The 24791-nt window shown below is 34.3% G+C and overlaps 4 protein-coding genes across 4 annotated transcripts; 1 reads left to right on the forward strand and 3 right to left on the reverse strand.

Moving 5' to 3' along the window:
- Positions 1-3806: 3806 nt before the first annotated feature.
- Positions 3807-5084, reverse strand: LOC135150641 (F-box protein CPR1-like). Its single transcript, XM_064087346.1, has one exon. It carries the CDS (start codon positions 5082-5084, stop codon positions 3807-3809), a length of 1278 nt encoding a protein of 425 aa, XP_063943416.1.
- Positions 5085-9961: 4877 nt separating this feature from the next.
- On the reverse strand, positions 9962-11227 carry LOC135150642 (F-box/kelch-repeat protein At3g06240-like). The gene has a single exon (XM_064087348.1). The coding sequence runs from the start codon at positions 11225-11227 to the stop codon at positions 9962-9964; it is 1266 nt and encodes a 421-aa protein (XP_063943418.1).
- Positions 11228-19603: 8376 nt separating this feature from the next.
- Positions 19604-20851, reverse strand: LOC135150643 (putative F-box protein At3g10240). The gene has a single exon (XM_064087354.1). It carries the CDS (start codon positions 20849-20851, stop codon positions 19604-19606), a length of 1248 nt encoding a protein of 415 aa, XP_063943424.1.
- Positions 20852-23000: 2149 nt separating this feature from the next.
- LOC135150644 (F-box/kelch-repeat protein At3g06240-like) lies at positions 23001-24257 on the forward strand. Its single transcript, XM_064087357.1, has one exon. The coding sequence runs from the start codon at positions 23001-23003 to the stop codon at positions 24255-24257; it is 1257 nt and encodes a 418-aa protein (XP_063943427.1).
- The last annotated feature ends 534 nt before the right edge of the window (positions 24258-24791 follow it).

Raw genomic sequence — 24791 nt, forward strand, 5'->3', positions numbered from 1 at the left:
CTCAACCCTAATGACCAATGGTCACTGGATGTTGCTCCTGGCACCCAATATGCTCGTATTTGGGGCCGGACAAATTGCAACCCTGATGCTTCTGTTTGTGAAACCGGAGATTGTGGCAGGCTTGACTGCACAGCACCAAACACAGTGGCCGAATATATATGCATTAAACCAATTTCAAAACTATGATTACTACGACATTTCACTAATCGACGGTTTCAATATTCCTATGGAATTTGGTCCCACTGAAGAAGGTGCAGATGGATGCAAACTCAGTAGCTGTACAGCAGAAAATCTGCATGAAAAGAACTTATCATTTCTTGTTCATGAGATTGAAGCGCAGATTTCTATACTGTAAACTTGAAATCGAAAATTTTCGGTGATTAAAATGTAGATGTTAGTGCTGTTTTTGTCATACTCTGTTGACTGTTCGATGTTTGTATTTATCTTCAACAATCGATTGTTTTCGGCTCAGCAGTTGAATACACACGGCAAAATTTTAGTTGCTATTTCATGGTACATATATACTTATCAACGTCTCTCGATCACTGTAGTATATTAATGATTTGCAAACTATAATATTGCTCTATGATATTTTGATATCTTATTTTTTTGCCAGTTTTCCATCAATATTTGACTTGTGCAGAATATGGAATGTGTGTAGCTATGGAATTCTTCTGCTAGAAATTTTCTCAGGGAAACGGCTTACGGAAAGCGGCATATTCATAGTTGGTGGAAGTGATCTTCATGACTACGTAAGGAAGGCAAGGAGCTCGAGCACAGAGCGACGAACATTCCTGACCCATGGATCGTACTTGATCAAGAAGAACATGGCATGACTATAAATCAATCATACAGCGGAGAAACAATGGTATGACTGATATTCGCTCTGCATTCTCTATGGTGGATGGTCGATCGCAAGTACCGTCGGTTTTAGTTTTGACAAAAACTGCCAAGAAGTGGACCTGGCAGTGCACTTGTGTATCGAAAAATTCTTATCCACAAATACAGAAATACCCAAACATAGCTAATTTATGCCAGGACATTATAATATGAGAAGATCAGAATTTGGCCTCGAAGACTAGCCAAGCAAAGAGAAAACATACCAGTGAATAGTGATGCCATTACAATGCCACCACAAGATAGATTTCCAAGCACATCATCAACGGTAACATAACCACAATATTGTTCACCAACCTTGTATATAGTATGTTTTAACTTTTAGCACAGACAGACACTTCCACGATTATATCGAAACAGAACCAGGTCTCTCAGATTCCAGAACACGACTCTTTCTCCTCCAAATTCTGAAAAAGCTAAGCTACTTTCAAACCCCATCAAATGATAAAATTGAGGGTAAACCGGATAGCTTGAAAATTACTACAATTTCTATCAAGACGTGAGCACTCATGAAGTTACCAGTAAAAACTAAGACCAAGTTAAGGCTGAAAACTTAAAATTTCCGACCTATATTTGTTCAAGGTTGCATAATTAGTAAAGAAAAACACAAGGCTTAATGACCTTATAGCCCTCGAAGTATGGGTGGAAGTTCTGATGCGGCCTCGAAGTTTAAAAACGTACCTTTCGACCCTCAAAGTATCTTTGTCGTACCTTTTAGTCCTTTTTAAAAATACCGGTATAAATCGGGGGATAAACTTGACAATTCATATTCGGGATAAAATTTGGGCGTACCTTTTAACCCTTAAAGTTTACATCTCGTTCCTTTTAACCCCTAAACAATATATTAAAATACATTAGAGGTTCTTTTAACCCTTAATGTTTAATGCTCCTTTTAACCCTCACGTGTGAAATGTCAATTTTGTCCACCCCGTTATATACCGGTATACGCCATAAGGGCTAAAAAGTACGACAAAGATATTTTGAGGGTCGAAAGGTACGTTTTTAAACTTCGAGGCCGCATCGGAACTTCCACCCAAACTTCAAGGGCTAAAAGGTCATTAAGCCGAAAAACAAATGTTTCATGAATTGAGCAAACAGTGAAAGACTCATCTCATCCTCAAAAATTTGTATCACAAGGATTTGACTATCTTTGTGTACTACGAAACATATATTAATTCCTCTTATGAACATCCATGTCTTTTCTGCACGATGCTCCCAAGTCGGAAACCAATCATTTGTACAACACAGAGTATGAGTTGATATGTACCAATAAATTGTCATGATAAGCAACACAAAACCATCTTCACACAAAAAAAAGGGGTAGCAAATTACACTACCAACTGCAGGAAGCACTAGTTTAACTTCATATGAAACAGAAGACACTTGCCATCCATCAAAAGTGACAACAATAACAGACCAAAGAAGGTAGCTACAAGAACAGAGTTGCCGCAATCATTATCTAGCTGAATTGCACAAACATACCAGAATAGTTGGTCTTTTCTTAGTTATCATCTATTCATCTAGCCAGCAATCCAGTTAATTTGTTATAATACTGCGACTTAAACCAGAAATTCTTTTATAATACTTGACGGCATAGCCATCCTTATAAAGATAGTACATGACTGCAGAGCCATATTTATAAAGACAGAATAACCATCATCAATACATTAGACAATAATGAAATCTTTTTGTCAGGTAGACTAATGAAATCTGAAACTACAAAAGCAGGAACGCAACTAAGAAGCAAAAGAACAGGAAAAATAGAGGAGCCAAGACTCCACCTCCTGATGGTGTGAATGCACTAGTATGCATTGGAGACCGTGACTTTAATTAATCCTTATATCTTCTAAAAAGTTGATTTAAATCTCTATTTTAGTGCAGACAAAAATATAACAGTAACTATTTAGTGCTAAAAATATAACAGTAACTATCTTAGTACTAACAAATATATAACAGGGATTCAGTTCAGACTCATTTCCTATAAAAAAAATTTATAATATACTAATGGGGTGTTTGGTTCATGGTCAATGAACCTGGTTATTTGCATAAGTGTTTGGATTAGTTATTTGGTAGTATCGAATGGGAACCCCAATCCTTGTAGGTGGTTAACTCATACCCTTCCCACCGCTTAGGTTTCATGCCATTCCCGTTAACCTCTATTCCCATACCCTTCCATCACCGATTCCATTTCCCACCCCTATTACCATACCCTACATTTCCATCACCGATTCCCATTCCCACCCTTAATTCAAACGCCCCTAAATTATAGTCATTTGAAGCATCCTAACAATTATATATTATTGTCTGAAACTTGTGTTACTGGCCAAATATACATCTGCATCCCTGTACTGATAGCAATGGGGGTGATATAAAATCAACCAGATCAAAGTTTTTTTAAAAGAAACGAGCACAACAATGGAAACTATGATGTGCAAATACAAATTTATTGCAAGCACCATAAGACTTAGATCCTCTTGGACAACAACCTCATAGCAAAAATTATAAGAATACCTCATTGACAGAACACAACTTGGTAGTTAGTACCATTAGGACAACTTCAAGACCTGTTTGATCAGCTTCATAACTGAGAGAATTAGGACACATATCCTTAAAAAAAAACCTTGAATAATCTGTTGGAGTTCCGATGCCTGAGTGCAACACAAGGCATCATTATGCAAGTCTATGAGTTCAAAAAATATTATTACCAACATAGTTGACTGGATTGACTCCAGTAATACGGATGTAAAATTGACAACACAGTGCAAATTAACATTGCAACCATCTATCAAAAGCAAATAGATGTAAATATCTATCAGAACAGACTACAAAACCAGACCAAAGAAGACTACAAGAACAGAATTGCTGCAATCAATATCTAGCACATCGATACCAGAATCAGCAGTGTCTTCTTAATTATCATCTTCGCCAGCTTTCCAGCTAATTTGTTTGAATCCTGCAAGTGAAACTAGGCTCTCTGTATACTTGCACATATCATAACAACAACAACAGTCAGCCATCTCATCTGAAAGGGGGACAATCTCGGCATCTTTCTTATCGACATCACATGAAATCCACATGTTATTATCACTTTGTACTGATAATAAGAGATTCCCATTGCTGAAATAGCCATTACGGAGTAGCGATGGTCTATCGAATTTAAGACTAAACATTAGCGTCCATGATGCCTCGTCTCCACCACCTCGAAGGCATGCCTCATCATCCAACTTCCACAATTTAACCTTCTTGTTCCATCTCCAATCAGACATTTCATAATCCAGTGCATTAGCCCACAGTACAATAACACCAACAGACTTATTTATCTCGATTATACGAGTATTAGCTTCAGCTTCATAAGACCCATCGCTGTCATAGTCGGAACCATATTCATCATCATAATCATCGTCGTCATCATCATCGTCGTCGTCACCATCATCACGACCACCATCAACAGGAAGCTTAATAGAATAATTCATCACCTCCCTGTTCAAATCAAACACCACCATCATACTAAAATCCCCCGCACCACATAAAAATCCATTAACACACACATGGAACGTACTGCAAAAACGATCCATAACGTCCGTTGGAATCGGACAAGCCACTTTTCGCCATACATTACTATTAGCCGAATACACCTCTACCGAATAAAAAGGCTTTCTAACAACACTAACAACCTTATAATCCCGAGCCACCGGATCATAACCGAACCCCAAATCATTCAATTCACCAACCGGAAGTGGCGGAAGAAATTTAATTTTTCTAATTGCGGGATTCCAAAGAAACACAGGGTCAAAAAACTCCTCAACATCAAAATCACAATTAGCAACACAGACAATACCATTAGCAGAACCAACAAGTCTAAAATAACCGTCCGATACTTGAGGGGCCTTTCGAGAACACGGATACTTAACATCACACATTAGTTCACAAGAGTCCACGTTAAAGAGTGAGAATTTCTGTAAATGATCACCGCTGAGATAGAGATAACGGGTGATGATAAGGGTTTCATCGGTTCCGGTGGAGATTGCGTGACGGAGCTGAGCTTCGGCGAAAGCAGGGTCTTTGATCAGCGATAACCATGTCTTGGAGACTAATTGGTACTGAACTAGTGGTTTCACTGGCAGGCGTTTCAGAATCTCGGTGAGTAGATCGCTTGAAAGCGTCGGATTGGGCCTCACTGGCGCCATTGTTGAGTCGCTGAGTCGACTCGGTGGTGATAATAGGGAGAGAATTGAAGGTCTAACGAGGGTTTCGATTGAAGTTGAAATATGGGGAATGCGGCGTTTCTTTATTTGCAAAAATATATTCTGTTTTTAGAAAAATATTAGAATTTTAATAATATATAATTGAGATTTTTGCAAAAAGTAAAATTTCATGATATTCAAATTATGATAGATTTTTATTATATTATGCTTAAATTTTAGGGAATTTATCAAAACTACCCGCTTTTACATAGTAATTGCAGTTATACTAGATGTCTGTATTTCTTGCAAACATACAGAAAGTTGCAAATATACGACACCCACTAACACTCTCTCTTATGTCTCCCTCGTTGCGCTCGCTCTTTTTATCTCCCTCTTTATATCTATCCTCGCTCTCTAATACATTCTCCCTCTATCTCGTTATCTCTCCACGCCCTCAGGGAAAAGAGGCTGTCGCCGATCGTTGCAGATGTTGTTGCCGCCGATCATTGCAAATGGTCAGGCTACGACGGTGCATGTGCAACTACGAGGAGATTCCGAGAAGGAGATAGGGAAGACAGGAGGATGAGTGGGGGTGTGGCCGGAGTCGGGATTAGACAGAGGGAAGTGAAGGTGGATTCTAATGGTAATGGTAGGGAGTGAAGGATGAGGTCGATACTCGACGGCGGCAAAAAGAACAGGGTACATGAGGGAGGTAATTGCGAAAAGGGAGAGAAAGTGTGCTAGTTGGTTGTTTTTGAGTTGATTTCTAGTTTGTTGTTTTAGTTGTTTTTTTTGTTGTAGTGCTTGTTGATTTTGCTTTTGTGGTTGTTTTGGTGATATTAGTATTGACTTCGCAGAGGCACTCATTTTTCTGCCTTTGCAACCCGTTGCACCTTATTATGCAATTGCAACTTATTATGCAAATGAATGTAATTTTCCACAAAAAAATTTCAAAATTGCATTTGTGGTTACGTTACAGATACGGTTACTAGCAGTTACAGATACGGTTACTAGCAGTTACAGATACAGTTGAATATACAACCTCCATATTTTTGCAAATATTTTTTGAAAGATAGTATATTTGCAATTTGTTTCAAAAAGTGATAGTATTTTTGCAAATATTCTTTTAGATTTGGGTATTCATGAAAAAGCCCTAAATTTTAAGTATTCTACATCAGTTTTATGATATTTTGTTTAAAATTTACTAGACTCGGTATAAAATTAGAATCACATATAATTTGATAATATATACAAATATTAATCCGTTAAAATCTCACTTAAATACATGTTTTTGTATTTGTTTCATTTCATTCAATTCGAGATATAAATCAAAAGGATTTTATGCGGATTCTAAAAGATCTTTCAAATATTTTTGGGTTATTAAGATTTTAAATTATATTTAAGAAATGGGGAATCATATCAGTTTAATGAAATACTTTAAAATCTGATTATTTACATCATCAAAATTATTTTAATTTTTAAAATCCTGATTTTAATGAATTTGTAAGGATATTTTATGTAAAAATTCTCCAATATAACGAGATTGTGTCAAAATTAATATATGATAGATGTCAAATCAATTTATGATATTTTGCGGTTACATATAGTAATGACGGTTTTTTGCCGAAAAGTAGATGGAAAATTATTTGATAAATCTAAAAGCGGATTTTAACTCATAAATGATTTTGTAATAATCAAGTCCTACGTACTTTTGAAAATAACTGTTTTTGAGGAAACCTCACCAAAAATATTAATTTCTTTTCAAATTATAACTTAACATATACAAATATCAAAAAAAATATATAACTGTTAAGTAATTATATAATGGAAGTACTGCAAACCCTGTTTATGCAACAAGAAAAGATACAACCAACACAGTCAACTGAAATTGATTCAGTAATACAACTAGAGAGTTAATAGCAGAAGGCAAATTAACATAGCCATCTATCAAGAGCAAAGAACGTAGCCATCTATCAATAAGTGACTACACTAACAGAGCCAGGGTGCCTGCAAAGACAGAGTTGCCACAATCGTTATCGAGCATAAAGAAACAGTTAGTAGTTATATAACTGATTTTGTTGGAGTCCTCTTTTCATCCCTGTACTGATAGATATGCGGGTGATATAAGATCAACCAGATCAAAGTTTTTTTAGAAGAAACGAGCACAACAATGAAAACTATAATGTGCAAATACAAATTTATAGCAAGCACCATAAGACTAAGATCCTCTTGGACAACAACTTCATAGCAAAAATATAAGAATACCACTTGGTAGTTAGTACCACTTGGACAACTTCGAAACCTGTTTGATCAGCTTTATAACTGAGACAAGTAGAACATATATCCTTAAAAAAAAACTTGAATAATCTGTTGCAGTTCCTAAGCCAGAGTGCAACACAAAACATCATTATGCAAGTATATGAGTTCGCAAGAATATTATTACCAACATAGTTGACTGGATTGAATCCAGTAATACCGATGTAAGATTGACAACACAGTGCAAATTGGCATTGCAAGCATATATCAAAAGCAAATAGATGTAAACATCTATCAGAACTGACTACAAAACCAGACCAAAGAAGACTACAAGAACAGAATTGCTGCAATCAATATCTAGCACATCGATACCAGAATCAGCAGTGTCTTCTTAATCATCATCTTCGCCCGCGTTCCAGCTAATTTGTTTAAATCCTGCGAGTGAAACTAGGCTTTCGGTATACTTGCAAATATCATAACAGTAACAACAGTCAGCCATCTCATCCGAAAGGGGGACAATGTGGGCATCTTTCTTATCGACATCACATGAAATCCACATGTAATTATCACTTTGTACTCCGAAAGGGTTTCATCGGTTTCAGTGGAGATTGCGTGACGGAGCTGAGCTTCGGCGAAAGCAGGGTTTCATCGGTTTCAGTGGAGATTGCGTGACGGAGCTGAGCTTCGGCGAAAGCAGGGTCTTTGATCAGCGATAACCACGTCTTGGAGACTAATTGGTATTGAACTAATGATTTCACTGACAGGTGTTTTAGAATCTCGGTGATTAGATCGCTTGAAAGCGTCGGATTGGGCCTCACAGACGTCATTGTAGAGTCGATGAGTCGACTAGGTGGTGGTGATGATGGGAGAGAGAACTCAAGATATTCTGATGACAGTTTCAATTGAAGCTGAGACAGAGTGAGAGTACTTATTTTGGGTATTCGATTCGGATTTTTATTGCATCGTTTTTGTCTGATAAGTTGTACGTGTTTTTAATTTTACAGGAATTTTTAATAAAATATCGCAGAGTTGATATATATTTTTTAGGATTTAAGAGTTTCAAAATCCTCATAAATTTTGGTGAGATTTTAGAAACCTTAAAATACATCCAAAAATGCACAAAATCCACAATTTTATGAAATCCGAAAAATTTCACTAACATTTGAATACCATAAGATTTTAATGGTTTAAACAATCTCAATTGAATACTATCGGATTTAAAGTATAATTTAAAATCCTATCCGAATACCACCAGATTTTGTAATATAAACTAAAATCCTATTGAATACCCCAAATTTTAAAATATTTGTACGTAATAGCGAAGATTGATTATTATAACAAATTGCTCAAGTCAGAATGACTTGTGTATCCCTGTACATAAGTTTATTTAGATCAAAACAAAGTTTATCTAGAAGAACGAGCACAACAACAAAATTTGTGATGTGCAAATACAACTTTATAGCAAGCACTACAATAATAAGATCTCATGGACAACAACTTCACAGCAAGAACTACAATAATAAGATCCTCATGGACTGAACACAACCTTGTAGTTAGTACCACTCGGACAGCTTCGATTACCTGTTTGATCAGCTTTATAACTGAGAGAAGTAGGACACCTGTCCTTAAAAAACCTCGAATAATCTGTCGGATTACATGGTTCCGACGCCTGAGTGCAACAATATTTGTTAGTCTTATAAACCTGTTTGATCAGCTTTATACCTGTTAAAGTTGGCAGCTCTTGTGGTGATTAGGAGGGTGGAAATGATGATCAGGGAAAGTGTTGCTAAGCAGCTCATTTTTGTGCTTGAGTACATGTTAATGTTACAATGTTTGTCACAATATTTCTGAGTTTAAGTTCGACTCCTTATATAGGGCAGAGTCAAGAGGACTTGGGAAGACTTAGAAACCAACTGGCAAATAATTCCACATATTATAAAGAGTAGACCTCTTCTCTTCAATAAATTCCAAGCGAGAAAATGTAATGAAACGAACATTTTTCTACCCTATTTTCCAAGGCCACATACTATGTCACATAGATTACTAGAAGCTATATAGTTGACTGACTTATTTTATATGAAATTTATCTAATATGAAAAATCGACTTTTTTTTATCACTCAACTGTTTATTTCATAAACAAAGATTAATTTGGATAAATTTAATTTGTAAAAACTAGAACATAAATTGAGCGGTAGGTTTCTAAAAGAAATAAATAGTTGAGTGATAAAAAATCGATTTTCCCTATCTAATATTAATGTTGGTCGGCTTTTGGAGTTTGATCTAAAGACTTGTGTCACACTGCATATATAGAATTAAGATCAACAACACAAAGTTCATTCAGAAAAAACGAGCACTAGGCTAGCAGGAACATCTTAACCAACATAGTTGATGAAAATCTATCAGCTTGCACGAACATTATAACAAGTCGACTTCCGATGCCTTAACCAACTGATAGAAAGTTCATTATAACAAGTCTACTGAATTATACAGATGAAAAGTTGACAAAACATCTATCAAGAGCAAAGAATTAATACTGCAGACATCTCTCAAAAGTCACTAAAATAACAGACCAAAGGTACTAACAAGACATATAGCATAGAGATACCAGAATAGCGGTGTTTCCTTAATTATCACCATAGCCACGATTCCAGCTGATTTGTTTGAATCCTGAAAGTGAAACTAGGCTCTCCGTGTACCTGTAAAGATAATGAGTGTGACAATGATCAACCATATCAACTCGAACAATCTTAGCCTCTTTCTTGCTGGCATTACACCATATCCACCTGTCATCAACATTTGCTACCAGTAGTACGAGATCCCCATTGCTGTAATAGCCATTAAGAAGATGTGCTGGCCTCATCGGTAAATCAATACTAAACATTAGCGTCCATGATGCCTCAACTCCATCACCTCGAAGGCATGAATCATCTTCCAACTTCCACAAGTTAATCGCCTTGTTGAATCTCTTATGATCAGTCCAATCATCATTCAGTGCATTAGCCCACAGTGTTATAACAGCAATAGACTTATTATACTCGATAATACGAGTTTTAGGTCGAGCTGCATAAGAAATGAGGGCGTCATGACCACCAACAGCAGCAATAACAGCAAGACCAGCATCAGCAGCTTCAATAGCAGAAGCGATAGCAGGAGGGAGCTTAATAGCACAATTCAACACCTCCGTGTTCAAATCAAACACAATCATAGCATCCTCCTCGACACCAAATAAAAATCCATTAACAGATACATCAAAATAGCCTAGAATGAAGCCACCATTAATGCCAAACATAAAATCCTCACTAGGAACTTTTCGCCATACATTCCTATTAGCCGAATACACCTCAGTAGGAAGCGAAGGCCTCGACACAACACTAACAATCTTATAATCATTATCTACCGGATCATAACCAAAACCCAAAGCGCGGGAAGTCCTCAAGGCACATGCCGGAACAGCTCTTGATTGTCCAGTAGCAGGATTCCACAGATAGAAACTATGTTCGCTTAGATTGTGGTGAAAGACAACACAAACAATGCCGTTAACAGAACCGACGATTCTAAAAGCAGGAGCTACTTGTTGAGACTCACCTTGAGTGTACGGATACTTCAGATCAGACACAATTTGACGAGAATCAACGTCCAAGACTGAAAATTTCAGTGTAGCATTTTCAGTATCTGTCATATAGGTATAGCGAGTCATGATAAGGCTTTCATCAGTTTCGGTTGCGATTGCTCGGCGGAGTTGAGCTTTGACGAAACTCGGGTCTTTAATCAGGGAAAGCCAGGTCTTGGAGACTAATTGGAACTGGAGTAAAGATTTCACTGGCACGCGAACGAGAATCTCGCTGATGAGATCGTTGGAAAGGGTCGGATTTGGTCTGATTGGGGCCATTGCAGAGTCCGATTGAGTCTCTCAGTTGATGGTGGTGATGATATAGGTAGCGGCGGAGTGTGTGGATGGGAGAAAGAAATGCGGATACTTTTAGGGTTAGGGTTAGCGGCCGAGTCGAGTGTCTGGATTTGATTTTTTTTTAATTGTCTTAATAAAAAATGGTGTTCTTATCCGTTTCATTTCCTTGTATTTTTTATAAGTATATGAAATGATTATGTTTTTATGTTCTTTTTTTATCATAAAATTGATGTATGCTAACTCAATTTTTTGATTAAACAATTAATTTTGTTAGTGATAATACATCTTTATTTGAAGTTGAAATATTAAATATTACAATTTGGTCGGTTATTCGATAAATCAGTCATTAATGTAATATATTAAAGTGATGCTCCATCTTAATTAGCACACATTTAAATTTTATAATTTAATTAAATATTCACTTGGAACTGATAATATTTATTTTTACCATTCTAATTATTAAAATTTCTATTAAAGAACTTATTAAAAATATATTAGTTTAACATTTCAATACACTAAATTCTATAGCTCTATTGTAGAACCTCAAATAATTTTAAAGTTTAATTATAAAAAATTTATACGACATTACAAAATTTTAAATGATAAATTTCGAATAAATATTAATAATCACTCGTGAATCGCATCAGATATAAGATATCATATATCAGATTTACAATATTATTTTTATTAGAGTTAAATCATATAAAACAAGTATCATAAATTATTAATCTCTTTAAGGTCAAAAACTATAACGTTCTACATATATGCTCACATATATACGTCTATAAATCGCATGTCGATAAGTCAAGAATTATATGTATTTAACTAGTCTTAATAAGGCCTTAAGCTATTTTAAAAAGTTCTAAAATTATACACATGACATAACATTGAAAAATTATTTCGCATGAATTTTAGAAATAAAATCATATATACGAAATCTGCGGATTTTTGTAAGTGTTTTTCCCCATTCTTGAGATTATCAGGTAGATTTTTATACGTGTTAGTGAATTGAAAATCGAAAACTTTTATGACCCACGTTCTTAAGATTACTTGTAGATTAACATATCAAAATTTCACTTCAATCCGTGAATTTTGATTGCCACGGCATATTCCAAGTCATTTTTATTTTATTTTCGATTTCCACGTCAGTGTTGACTAATATCTGTTAGTCAAATTCTGACAAAGAACGTGAATTAGATTTTTTGAAAGTTAAAGGACATATTTATTGGACTTTTTAGTTGAGTGACCTAAATCATTAACGACCAATAATTGAAGAATTCACTAATTAATTATCTCAAATTTAATTTTAGAAAATAAATAAAAGTGCATGCTATGTTATGTAGCATTGTTGTTTTTTTTTTTTGACAGATATGTTATGTAGCATTTGAACCAACGATACCAACAAAAATATAAAGACACTTTTTAAATCCCCTAATTAAATATTAATATATTGATTTGATTGCAATTGATTTTAGTTAATCCATCATTACTACTCAACTAAGATGTGATGGGTCCTGGTCCCTCGGGACCGTTTATTTAACACACATTTTCATGGCGTCGGATCTATATATGTCGAGGGTCTAGATTAAAACTTTTTTTTAAGTATCCGCTATAATTTTCCGCGGATAGAATTATTAGACAAAATTATTAGAAAAAATATAGTAATAATATAGGCAAGGTATCAATCAACTCTTTGATTAATTATTATCACTATTTCTTTATCCATCTCTTGCTTTCTTTAATCCTGGTCAAATTCATGTTACATAGTGAAATCCTTTAAGTCTAATTTATTCTTAAAAAAAATAAGTAAAAAGCATGTTTTGTACGTATGATTGAATGTATGATATTGGATTTTGATCAAAACCTGTGTTTTAACGAACTAAACTATGCATTCTAATTTGTACATAAACCCTTGTTATGTTTCACGCAGTTTTAGCAGCTCTTCCACAACCCGGATAAATTCGAGAACGCTTTTTCTATCAAAAACGACAACAAAAAACATAAAGATACTTTTTGAAACCCATTTTTTATAAAATATCTGTATATATTAATTTGATTGAAATTGATCTTAATTGTCAACCCATCGTTCATGTTCAAGAACAAAGTAATAGGTCGAGATGACTTGGATTGAACCTGTGACACCTTTTACCCAAAACAAACAAGGATGAATTGATCTATATAATCACTATGTTGAATTTTTGTTTTCCACTTCGTTACTTCATGCATCAATGTATAAGGTCTATATAAAATTTATATGGGCATTTAATCTCTTTGATCCTATTGAACAAATAACATATATATGTATATATATATAACGATCACATAAAAGTTTTAAATATATTTTATACACGTATTAGATATAGAACGATACCTATGGCAAATTAAATGTGTAGTTTTCATGATTATTCGGGATAACCGGGATGTTTTTTTTATGTTGTAAGAAGACATTTATTTACCTTATAGTTGTATAATTTAAGTTGAATTAGGAATTCCGTGTACAAGGTTCTTAACGGCACATGCATCTAATCATATTATTATTTTCTAGTGGTACTCGACAACAAAATCATCTTTAATATCTATAATACTCGGCATAGATATATTTAATATAATAAACAATAGTAAAATTAGAAATAAAAGTAAGATAACTATAATTACTTAACAAGTACACAACTAAAATAAATTTCTAGTATGTTTCTTCTCATTAAATGATTATAATTTGGAGCATGTAATAAAAATGATTTGTTGTCGGTCATTTTGAATTTGATCAAGAAGCATTCAGTCACGAGATATATATATAGATCCAGATAACGATCGATAGAAATGTGAATAATACAAGATCAATCAATTCAAAAATTATTTAGAAAAAACAATTACGGGAACATTTTAACCAACATAGTTTAGTGAAATCTATAACTTAACTCGAACATAGATAGTTGACTGAATTGGACCAGTAATACAGATGGAAAGTTAACAAAAAAGGCAACACTCTGTAGCTATCTATCTAGAGCAGATGAATATAGCCAATCTATCAAAACTGACTACAATAACATACCAATGGTGACTAACAAGACAGAGTTGCTTCATTTGTATGTAGCATAAAATTACCACAATCAGTTATGTTTACTTAATTATCATCATCGCGGCCATTCCAGTCCTTAATCTGTTCGAATCCTGGGAGTGAAACCAGGCTCTCTGTATACCTTTCAACACGATGAGTGTAATGATGACCAGCCATCTCAACTCGAGCAATCTTGGCCTCTTTCTTGTCAGCATCACACGAGATCCACATGTGATGATCATCAGCATCATTTCTTATTAGTAGTTTTAGTATTTAAAACTATTTAATGAGAGAGTACAATATCACAAAAATATAACTAAAAGGTTGGACTACAATTCACTTGTTATAGTATTTTAAAACTATTTAACAATGTAAGAGTAATAGACTTCCACATGTTGTTGTAGACTTGTAGTATTAGAGAGAGAGTATCAAACCAAAAAATATAACTAAAAAGTTAGACTACAAATTATACCCATGTTGGATTATTATAATATAATATAGATGATACTCGGCATAAATATATTTAATATAATAGACAATAGAAAAATCTGAAACAAAAAATAAGATAATTAAGCCATCATGATTATACTTAACTATAACTATAACTACTTAACAGGAACACAACTAAAACAAATTTCAATTATGCTTCTCTTGATTAAATAGTTATAATTAGAAGCACGCAATAAAAATGATTTATCGTCGGTCAATATTTTGAGTTTGATCAAAAAATTAACATCGCGTCACCAGAAATATATAGATCTGCATCCAGATAGCGATAGAAATGTGAATAATACAAGATCAATCAGATCAAAAATAATTTAGAAAAAAACAATTAGGGGAACATTTTAACCAACTTAGTTTACTAAAATCTATGCTAGCCCGAACATAGTGAATTGGACCAGTAATATTACAAATGGAAAGTTAACAAAAAAGGCAACACTCTGTAGCTATCTATCTAGAGCAGATGAATATAGCCAATCTATCAAAACTGACTACAATAACATACCAATGGTGACTAACAAGACAGAGTTGCTTCATTTGTATGTAGCATAAAATTACCACAATCAGTTATGTTTACTTAATTATCATCATCGCGGCCATTCCAGTCCTTAATCTGTTCGAATCCTGGGAGTGAAACCAGGCTCTCTGTATACCTTTCAACACGATGAGTGTAATGATGACCAGCCATCTCAACTCGAGCAATCTTGGCCTCTTTCTTGTCAGCATCACACGAGATCCACATGTGTGATGATCATCAGCATCATTTCTTATTAGTAGTAGGAGTTCCCCATTGCTGAAATAGCCATTTAGAAGTATTCCTGACATCTCCAAATCAATACAAAACATTATCGTCCATGATGCCTCAACTCCACCACCTTTAAGGCATGCATCATCATCCAGCCTCCACATGTTAATCTTCTTGTCCAAATATCTCCAACCATTTCTATCATCATTCGATGCATCAGCCCACAACGTAATGACAGCAATAGACTTATCAAGCTCGATAATACGAGTTTCAGGTTGAGCATCATAAAAATCCTCGTCAAAGTCGTCCTCATCATCATCACCAACAACACCAACACCGCCAGCAGCAACAACAGGGAGCTTAATAGCACAATTCATGACCTCCTTGTTCAAATCAAACACCATCATTACACCCTTCTCAATACCACACAAAAATCCATTAACACACACATGGAAATGCCATAGAAAGAAGTCATCAGGGCCGTCAATCGGATCAGGCACTTTTCGCCATACATTCCTATTAGCCGAATACACTTCAGCCGGAAGAGAAGGCTCTGATACAACAACAACAATCTTATAATCCCCATCTACCGGATCATAACCAAAACCAATAGCGCGGGATGTACTCAAGCCCCTTCCAAGAATAACACTTGATGATTGTCTAGTAGCAGGATTCCAATGAAAGAATCTATCCATGCGTGAAGTTTCGTGGAGGACAACACAAACAATGCCATTAGCAGAACCAACAACTGTTATAGGAGGCAGGGATCTAGACTCACCTTGAGAATACGGATACTTAATTTCAGACACAATTTGTTTCGAGTCCACGTCAAAGAGTGATAACTTCAGCTTAGCACTTTCCGTCGAAGTGGAACATGAATAGCGGAGAATCATAAGAGTTTCATCAGATCCGCTTCTGATTGCTCGGCGGAGTTGGGCTTTGACGAAGACAGGGTCTTTGATTAGGGAAAGCCAGGTTTTGGAGACTAATTGGAGCTGAATTAGTGATTACACTGGCACGCGTACGAGAATCTCGCTGATGAGATCGTTGGAAAGTGTTGGATTTGGTCTGAGAGGCTTCATTTTCAGTAGGAGTGAATGACGGCGGTCACGGCAGATGGTATGAGTGAAATGCGGAAACTAATTAGGGTTAGGGTTTAACTTTATTCTTACAATCTATTCAAATGGGCTGGATATTGTAATTTAAAAGCTCCATTTGGGCCCATTTATATTTATATTTATTTGAAAGTGTCTTGTGAGCAAGAGCGACTCCAGCCTTCTAAACTCATTAACAAAAATGTATAGTTGTTATCATTTAAATCAAAAATAATAATATGAAAAATAAATGTACTCATGTTATCCACTCTATTAAAAAATATATAGAATGTTTGGTTATATTTGACCAACCCCGCGGATGTGTATAAAGATTGTCGATCATCTATTATCATATTAAAATAATATATTTTATTTATAACAATTAAAATAATAATTATGTATCATTTAGTAAATCATTTTTAGCGAACGCTCCCCATTATATTATATTAGCTAATAAATATTTTAAGATTTCTCAAATTTAACATTTTAAATTATATGATATTGAGTTTCAAATTTAGCTTTAAATTGTTAATTTTCTGAAAAATATATATGAGATACACTTTTACACAGTCTAAAGTCGTTATATACAACCTAAGATAAACAAAATGGTATTTAATAAATATACTTTTTTTGGTAAGTTATTTTGCAATTTTATTAGGGATTCCTTGTGACCGGCACATGCATCTAATCATCATATTATAATTAAGGGCTCTTTTTATAAATACCCAAGTCAAAAAGATTTTTTGCAAAAATACTATCACTATTTAAAACAAATTGCAAAAATACTATACGTCAAAAAATATTTGCAAAGATACGGAAGTTGCATATGCAACCATATCTGCAACTCCTAGCAACCATATATGCAACCACAAATTCAATTTTAAAAAAATCTTTTGAAAATTACGTTTATTTGCATAATAAGTTGCAACTGGACGGGGCCAAAAATAATATTACGAACTCACAAACATAAAATCAACTAAAACAACTCAAAAATCAACTCAAAGCAGCCATCACCAACCAATACTTACGGTCTATTACCAATACTTACGGTCTATTTATATCTTTGTACTTCTCTCTCTTTCTCTTTAATTTCTTGATCTGCCTTCTCACCTCCTTGGTCTTGGCCCTGCCACTTTGCCATCAACACAGACGCACCGCCGACAAAGAAAGAAACCACCGTGAGCAATCAACCACACAAATACATACAACCACCAACAACACAACTTTTAGTCGAATTTAAATCAATTTTGATTTCTCGAAAATCTGAAACCCAGTTCATCTTATCAATGATAGAGTAAATAAATAGAGGGAGAGAAAAAGAGAGCTTAATTTATTCCAACTGAAAGAGAGAGTGAGAAGACCGAGCGGGAAAGAGAGATGAGAGAGGCATAAAGAATGAAGGAGAGGGGACCGTATATTTGCAAAACATAAGTAGGTAGTAACTTAAATCTGCAAGCTTTTTAAGGTGATAGTATTATTGTAATTAGTGTCAAAAAGAGGTATATTTGATAAATTCCCTATTATTTTCTCATAGTACTCGACGGAAAAATCATCTTTAATATATACTAGCCTATAACCCGTGTGAAGCACGGGCGATATATAATTCGTAATTTATTATTTAAATTTTAATATCATTTTGTTAATATTTTAATATTAATGAGTTGAATTTTAATTAAAATATACTAACGAACTGATTATATATATGCGAAAATTTTGACTTTTGTAATTTGTTATCTATTTATAAATATTTTTCTGTTATTAATATGTGATTATTGTTATTCAATTAATTTTGAATCAGATTTTTCATATCTTGTATATTTTCATATGTATGAAAAAAGATATGTATTATGTAACAGATTAAAGTTAAAAAGTGTTACCTAATGATTAGTGTTTGTATTGAAATAGAATACGTTAGAGTTAAAAAATGTTATATGAAGGTTTTGTTAAAAAAAGATATTCAAAATTGAATATTTACAATTTTATTTTTACCATGTTATAATTTTTTTTATAAAACATTATATGATAATGTATTGTCATGTGTGTTTTTAGTATTTAAAACTATTTAATGGGAGAGTACAAAATCAAAAAATATAACTAAAAAGTTGGACTACAATTCACTAATTATAGTATTTTAAAACTATTTAACAATGTAAGAGTAATAAACTTCCACATGTTGTGTTGTTGTAGACTTGTAATATTAGAGGGAGAGTACCAAACTAAAAAATTGGACTACAAATTATTATACCCATGTTGGCTTATTATGATATAGTATAGATAGTAGATGATACTCGGCATAAATATATTTAATATAATAGACAATAGTAAAATGAGAAATAAAAAATAAGATAATTAAGCCGTCATGATTATACTTAACTACTGTATAACTATAACTACTTAACAGGAACCACTACAAGAAAAATGGATAAAAATGTCCGGCTAAATATGACCGACTTTAAATATGATTGTCTTCGGTCACATTTAAAGTCAGTCATATTTCAATTATGCTTAATTTCAATTATGCTTCTCTCCATTAAATAGTTATAATTTGAAGCACGCAATAAAAATGATTTATCGTCGGTCAATATTTTGAGTTTGATCAAAAAATCAACATTGTGTCACCAGAAATATATAGATCTGCATCCAGATAGCGATAGAAATGTGAATAATACAAGATCAATCAGATCAAAAATAATTTAGAAAAAAACAATTAGGTGAACATTTTAACCAACTTAATTTACTAAAATCTATGCTAGCCCGAACATAGATAGTCGACGGAATTGGACCAGTAATATTACAGATGGAAAGTTAACAACAAAGGCAACACTGTGGCCATCTATCTAGAGCAGATAAATATAGCCAATCTATGAAAAGTGACTACAATAACATACTAAGGGTGACTAACAAGACAGAGTTGCTTCATTTGTATGTAGCATAAAAATACCAGAATCAGCGGTGTTTACTTAATTATCATCTTTGCCGACATTCCAGTACTTAATCTGTTTGAATCCTGGGAGTGAAACCAGGCTCTCTGTATACCTTGCAAGACGGTGAGTGTAAAGATGACCAGCCATCTCAACTCGAGCAATCTGGGCCTCTTTCTTGTCAGCATCACACGAGATCCACATGTAATGATCATCAACATTTTTTATCAGTATTAGGAGTTCCCCATTGCTGAAATAGCCATTTAGAAGTACTGCTGGCATCGCCAAATCAATACTAAACATTATCGTCCATGATGCCTCAACTCCACCACCTTTAAGGCATGCATCATCATCCAGCCTCCACATGTTAATCTTTTTGTCCAAATATCTCCAACCAGTTCTGTCACTATTCAATGCATCAGCCCACAACGTAATGACAGCAATAGACTTATCAAGCTCAATAATATGAGTTTCAGGCTGAGCATCATAATACTCCTCATCATAGTCATCATCATTATCACCAACAACACCGACACCGCCAGCAGCAACAACAGGGAGCTTAATAGCACAATTCATGACCTCCTTGTTCAAATCAAACACCATCATCCCTACGCCCTTGTCAATACCACATAAAAATCCATTAACACACACATTGAAATGGCCACTTAAGAAGTCATCAGGGCTGTCAATCGGATCAGGCACTTCTCGCCATACATTCCTATTAGCTGAAAACACCTCAGCTGGAAGACAAGGCCCTGATACAACCCTAACAATCTTATAATCCCCATCTACAGGATCATAACCAAAACCTAGAGCGCGGGGTTTACTCAAGCCCCTACCAGGAACAACTATTAATGATTGTCTAGTAGCAGGATTCCACAGAAAGAATCTATTAATTAGGTGTGAAGTTTCGAAGAGAACCACACAAACAATGCCATTAGCAGAACCAACAAGTGTTAAACGAGGCACGGATCTAGACTCACCTTGAGAATAGGGATACCTAGTTTCAGACACAATTTGACGAGAGTCAACGTCAAAGAGTGATAACTTCAGCTTAGCACTTTCCGTCGAAGTGGAACATGAATAGCGGACAAGCATAAGAGTTTCATCAGTTCCGCTTCTGATTGCTCGGCGGAGTTGGGCTTTGACGAAGACCGGGTCTTTGATTAGGGAAAGCCAGGTTTTGGAGACTAGTTGGAACTGAATTAGGGATTTCACTGGCACGCGTACGAGAATCTCGCTGATGAGATCGTCGCAGAGTGTTGGATTTGGTCTGATAGGCTCCATTTTTGAGTAGGAGTGAATGACGACGGTCACTACAGAGGGTACGAGTGAAATGCGGAAACTAATTAGGGTTAGGGTCTGCTTTATTTTTATAACATATTCAACTGGGCTGGTCTATTGTAATTTAAGACCTCCTTTTGAGCCCATTTATTTTAATTATATTTGATTGAAAGTTTTTTGAGAACACGAGTGTCTCCAACAAACCCTTCACAAAATATACAGGTGATATCATATAAATAAACAATAATAATACGAAAAAAATGTATTTAGAGTGATCCGGTCAATATAAAATGATTGGTTATACTAAAACAACCTCTAAAGATGTGTGCCAAGCTTGCTTATCATATATTATCATATTAAAATAATATTTTATTTATAACAATTAAAATAATAATTATGTATCGATGGAATAGAAAGATACAAATAATATTTTAGTTGCTTTTAGTTAGTTTTGACTTTAGTTGATTTTCATGATTTTTTGTGATGTTAATACTAATCTCATACATACACTCATATTTGGATCTTTGCAAACACTTGGAACTTATTATGTAATTGAATAAAATATTTAATAAAAAAATTTAAAATTGCATTTGTGGTTGCTAGCAGTTGCCGATGCTGTTGCAAATGCAATATCCATAATTTTGAAAAACAAATCAAAAAATAATATTTTTACAATTTTTATTTAAAAGATTGTATTTTGGCACAATTTTTAAAAAGTTACAATATTTTTGAAAATAACTTTCCAAACTTAGTACTTTGTGAAAACAACCCTAAACAAAATTCAAGCGAAAAAATCAAATGATTCACATATATAGCATGCACTTTTATTTATTTTCTTAAATTAAATTTGAGATAATTAATTCGTTATTCCCTCAATTATAGACCGTTTATGATTTAGGTCACGCAACTAAAAGGTCCAATAAATATGTCCTTCAATTAAAAAAAAAAATACTCACGTTCCTCCGTTAGAATTTGACTAACAAATGTTAGTCAATGTTGATATAAAAATCGAAAATAAAATAAAAATGATCTTGAAAATGATGTGGCTAGCAAAATTCACGGATTGAATTGAAATTTTGATATGTTAATCTATGCGTCAAGAACATAAGTTTTCGATTCTGAGTTCACTAACGTGTAAAAATTTACCCAATAATCTCAAGAATGAGAAAAAACAAGTTCAAAATTTGCAGATTTCGTATATATGATTTTATTTCTAAAATTTATTAAAGTAGTGTGATTATTCATACATATGATTTTATTTCTAAAATTCATATTTGAAATAGTTTTCCGATGTTATAATTTTATATTTTTTGACATAGCTAATGAGACTTATTAAAAGTACTAGTTAAATACATGAAATTCTTGACATATCGACATGATTTATGGACGTATATACGTGAAGACGACATAGTTTTTGACATGAAAGAGATTAATATTTTTTGATACTTATTTTATATGATTTAGCTCTGACAAAAATATTATTACAAATTTGATATATGATATCTTATACTGATGTGATTCACGGGTAATTTTAAGATTTATTTGAAATTTATCATTCAAAATTTTGTAATGTAGTATAAAATTTTATAATTATGTTTTAAATTTATTTGAGAATCTGTAGTACAGCTAAAGAAATTAGTTCATTGCGGTGTTAAAATAGCTAATCTATTTTTAAATAAGTTCTTTAATAGAATTTAAAATAATTAGAATGGTTAAAATAAATATAATCAGTCCCAAATGATATATTTAAATTATTAAATTCAAATGTGTGCTAATTAAAATAGAGTAACACTTTAAAATATATTACAGGACTATATTTTTAACGAACAGCCGACCAAAATGATCCGAATATTTTGTATTTCAATTTCTAAATAGATGTTATTATTTACTAGCAAAATTATTTAATTTAAAAAATATATGTATTAACATACATTAATTTTAGGATTAAAATAGAACAATTTAAAAACATAATCATTATAGATACTTATACAAAATACAAGGAAATGAAACCGACAAGAATACCATTTTTTATTAAGACATTTAAAAAACAATACACTCCGCCGCTAACCCTAACCCTAAAACCTTGAGCATTTCCCTTCTCCCATCCACACACTCCGCCGTCATCAACTGAGTGATTCAATCGGACTCTGCAATGGCCCGAATCAGACCGAATCCGACACTTTCCGACGATCTCATCAGAGAGATTCTCGTTCGCGTGCCAGTGAAATCTTTACTCCAGTTCCAATTAGTCTCCAAGACCTGGCTTTCCCTGATCAAAGACCCGGGTTTCGTCAAAGCGCAGCTCCGCCGAGCAATCGCAACCGAAACTGATCAAACCCTTATCATGACCCGCGAGACATATTTGACAGATACCGAAAATGCTACACTGCAATTCTCAGTCTTCGACGTTGATTCTCGTCAAATTGTGGCTGATCTCAAGTATCCGTATACTCAAGGCGAGTCTGAACAAGTAGGTCCTGCGTTTACACTTGTTGGTTCTGTTAACGGCATTGTTTGTGTTGTATTTCACCACAATCTAAGCGAACACAGTTTCTATCTTTGGAATCCTGCTACTAGACAATCAAGAGTTGTTCCGGCATGTGCCTTGAGTACTTCCCGCGCTATGGGTTTCGGTTATGATCCGGTAGATGATGATTATAAGATTGTTAGTGTGGTATCGGGGCCTTCGCTTCCTACTGAGGTCTATTCGGCTAACAGGAATGTATGGCGAAAAGTTCCTGATGAGGATTATAAGATCGTTATGTCTGGAATCGACTTTTTAGGCAATTTTAATGTGTGTGTTAACGGATTATTATTTGGTGTCAAGAAAGATGCATTGATGGTGTTTGATTTGAACACGGAGGTGTTGAATTGTGCTATTAAGCTCCCTCGTGATGTTGCTGCTGCTATTGCAGCTGCTCGTGCGGTTACTGCTGCTGCTGTCGGTGGTCTCAACATTGTCAACTCCTATGAAGCTCATCCTAAAACTCGTATCATCGAGTATACTAAGTCTGTTGCTGTTATAATGCTGTGGGCTAATGCATTGAATGATGATAGGACTGGTAAGGGATTCAACAAGGCGATTAACATGTGGAAGTTGGAAGATGATTCATGCCTTCGAGGTGGTGGAGTTGAGGCATCATGGACGCTAATATTTAGTATTGATTTAGGGATGCCAACAGAACTTTTTAATGGCTATTTCAGCAATGGGGATCTCCTACTACTGATAGGATATGAAGATTACAGGTGGATCTCGTGTAATGCCAGGAAGAAAGAGGCTAGGATTGCTCGAGTTTATATATTGGAAGATCATCGTTACACTCGTTATCTTTACAGGTACACGGAGAGCCTAGTTTCACTCGCAGGATTCAAACAAATTAGCTGGAATCGTGGCTATGGTGATAATTAAAGAAACACCACTATTCTGGTATCTCTATGCTATATTATATGTCTTGTTAGTCACCTTTGGTCTGTTATTTTAGTCTCTTTTGAGAGATGGATGTATTTCTTTGCTCTTGATAGATGTGTTGTCAACTTTCCATCTTTACTTCAGTAGACTTGTTATAATGAACTTTCTATCAGTTGGTTAGGGCATCGGAAGCCGACTTGTTATAATGTTGGTGCAAGCTGATAGATTTTCATCAACTTTGTTGGTTAAGATGTTCCTGCTAGCCTAGTGCTCGTTTTTTCTATTTGAAGCTGATATATCTACTAACATCAATATACAGACAGCACAAGCATTCTATGAATTTATTGTATAATGTTAGATATATTTCATATAACACTAAGTCAGTCAACTCGCTTCTAGTAATCTATGTGACTTGAAGAATGGGCTAGAAAAATGTTCGTTTCATTAAATTTTATAGCCTGGAATTTATTGAAGAAGAGGTCTACTCTTTATAATATGTGGAATTATTTGCCAGTTGGTTCTAAGTCTTCCCGA

This window comes from Daucus carota, chromosome 1, assembly GCF_001625215.2.
Source record: "Daucus carota subsp. sativus chromosome 1, DH1 v3.0, whole genome shotgun sequence".
NCBI lineage: Eukaryota > Viridiplantae > Streptophyta > Magnoliopsida > Apiales > Apiaceae > Daucus > Daucus carota.

Coding starts and splice junctions, on each gene's coding strand:
- LOC135150642 (XM_064087348.1), bottom strand. CDS start 11,227: ATGGCCCCAATCAGACCAAATCCGACCCTTTCCAACGATCTCATCAGC.
- LOC135150643 (XM_064087354.1), bottom strand. CDS start 20,851: ATGGAGCCTATCAGACCAAATCCAACACTCTGCGACGATCTCATCAGC.
- LOC135150641 (XM_064087346.1), bottom strand. CDS start 5,084: ATGGCGCCAGTGAGGCCCAATCCGACGCTTTCAAGCGATCTACTCACC.
- LOC135150644 (XM_064087357.1), top strand. CDS start 23,001: ATGGCCCGAATCAGACCGAATCCGACACTTTCCGACGATCTCATCAGA.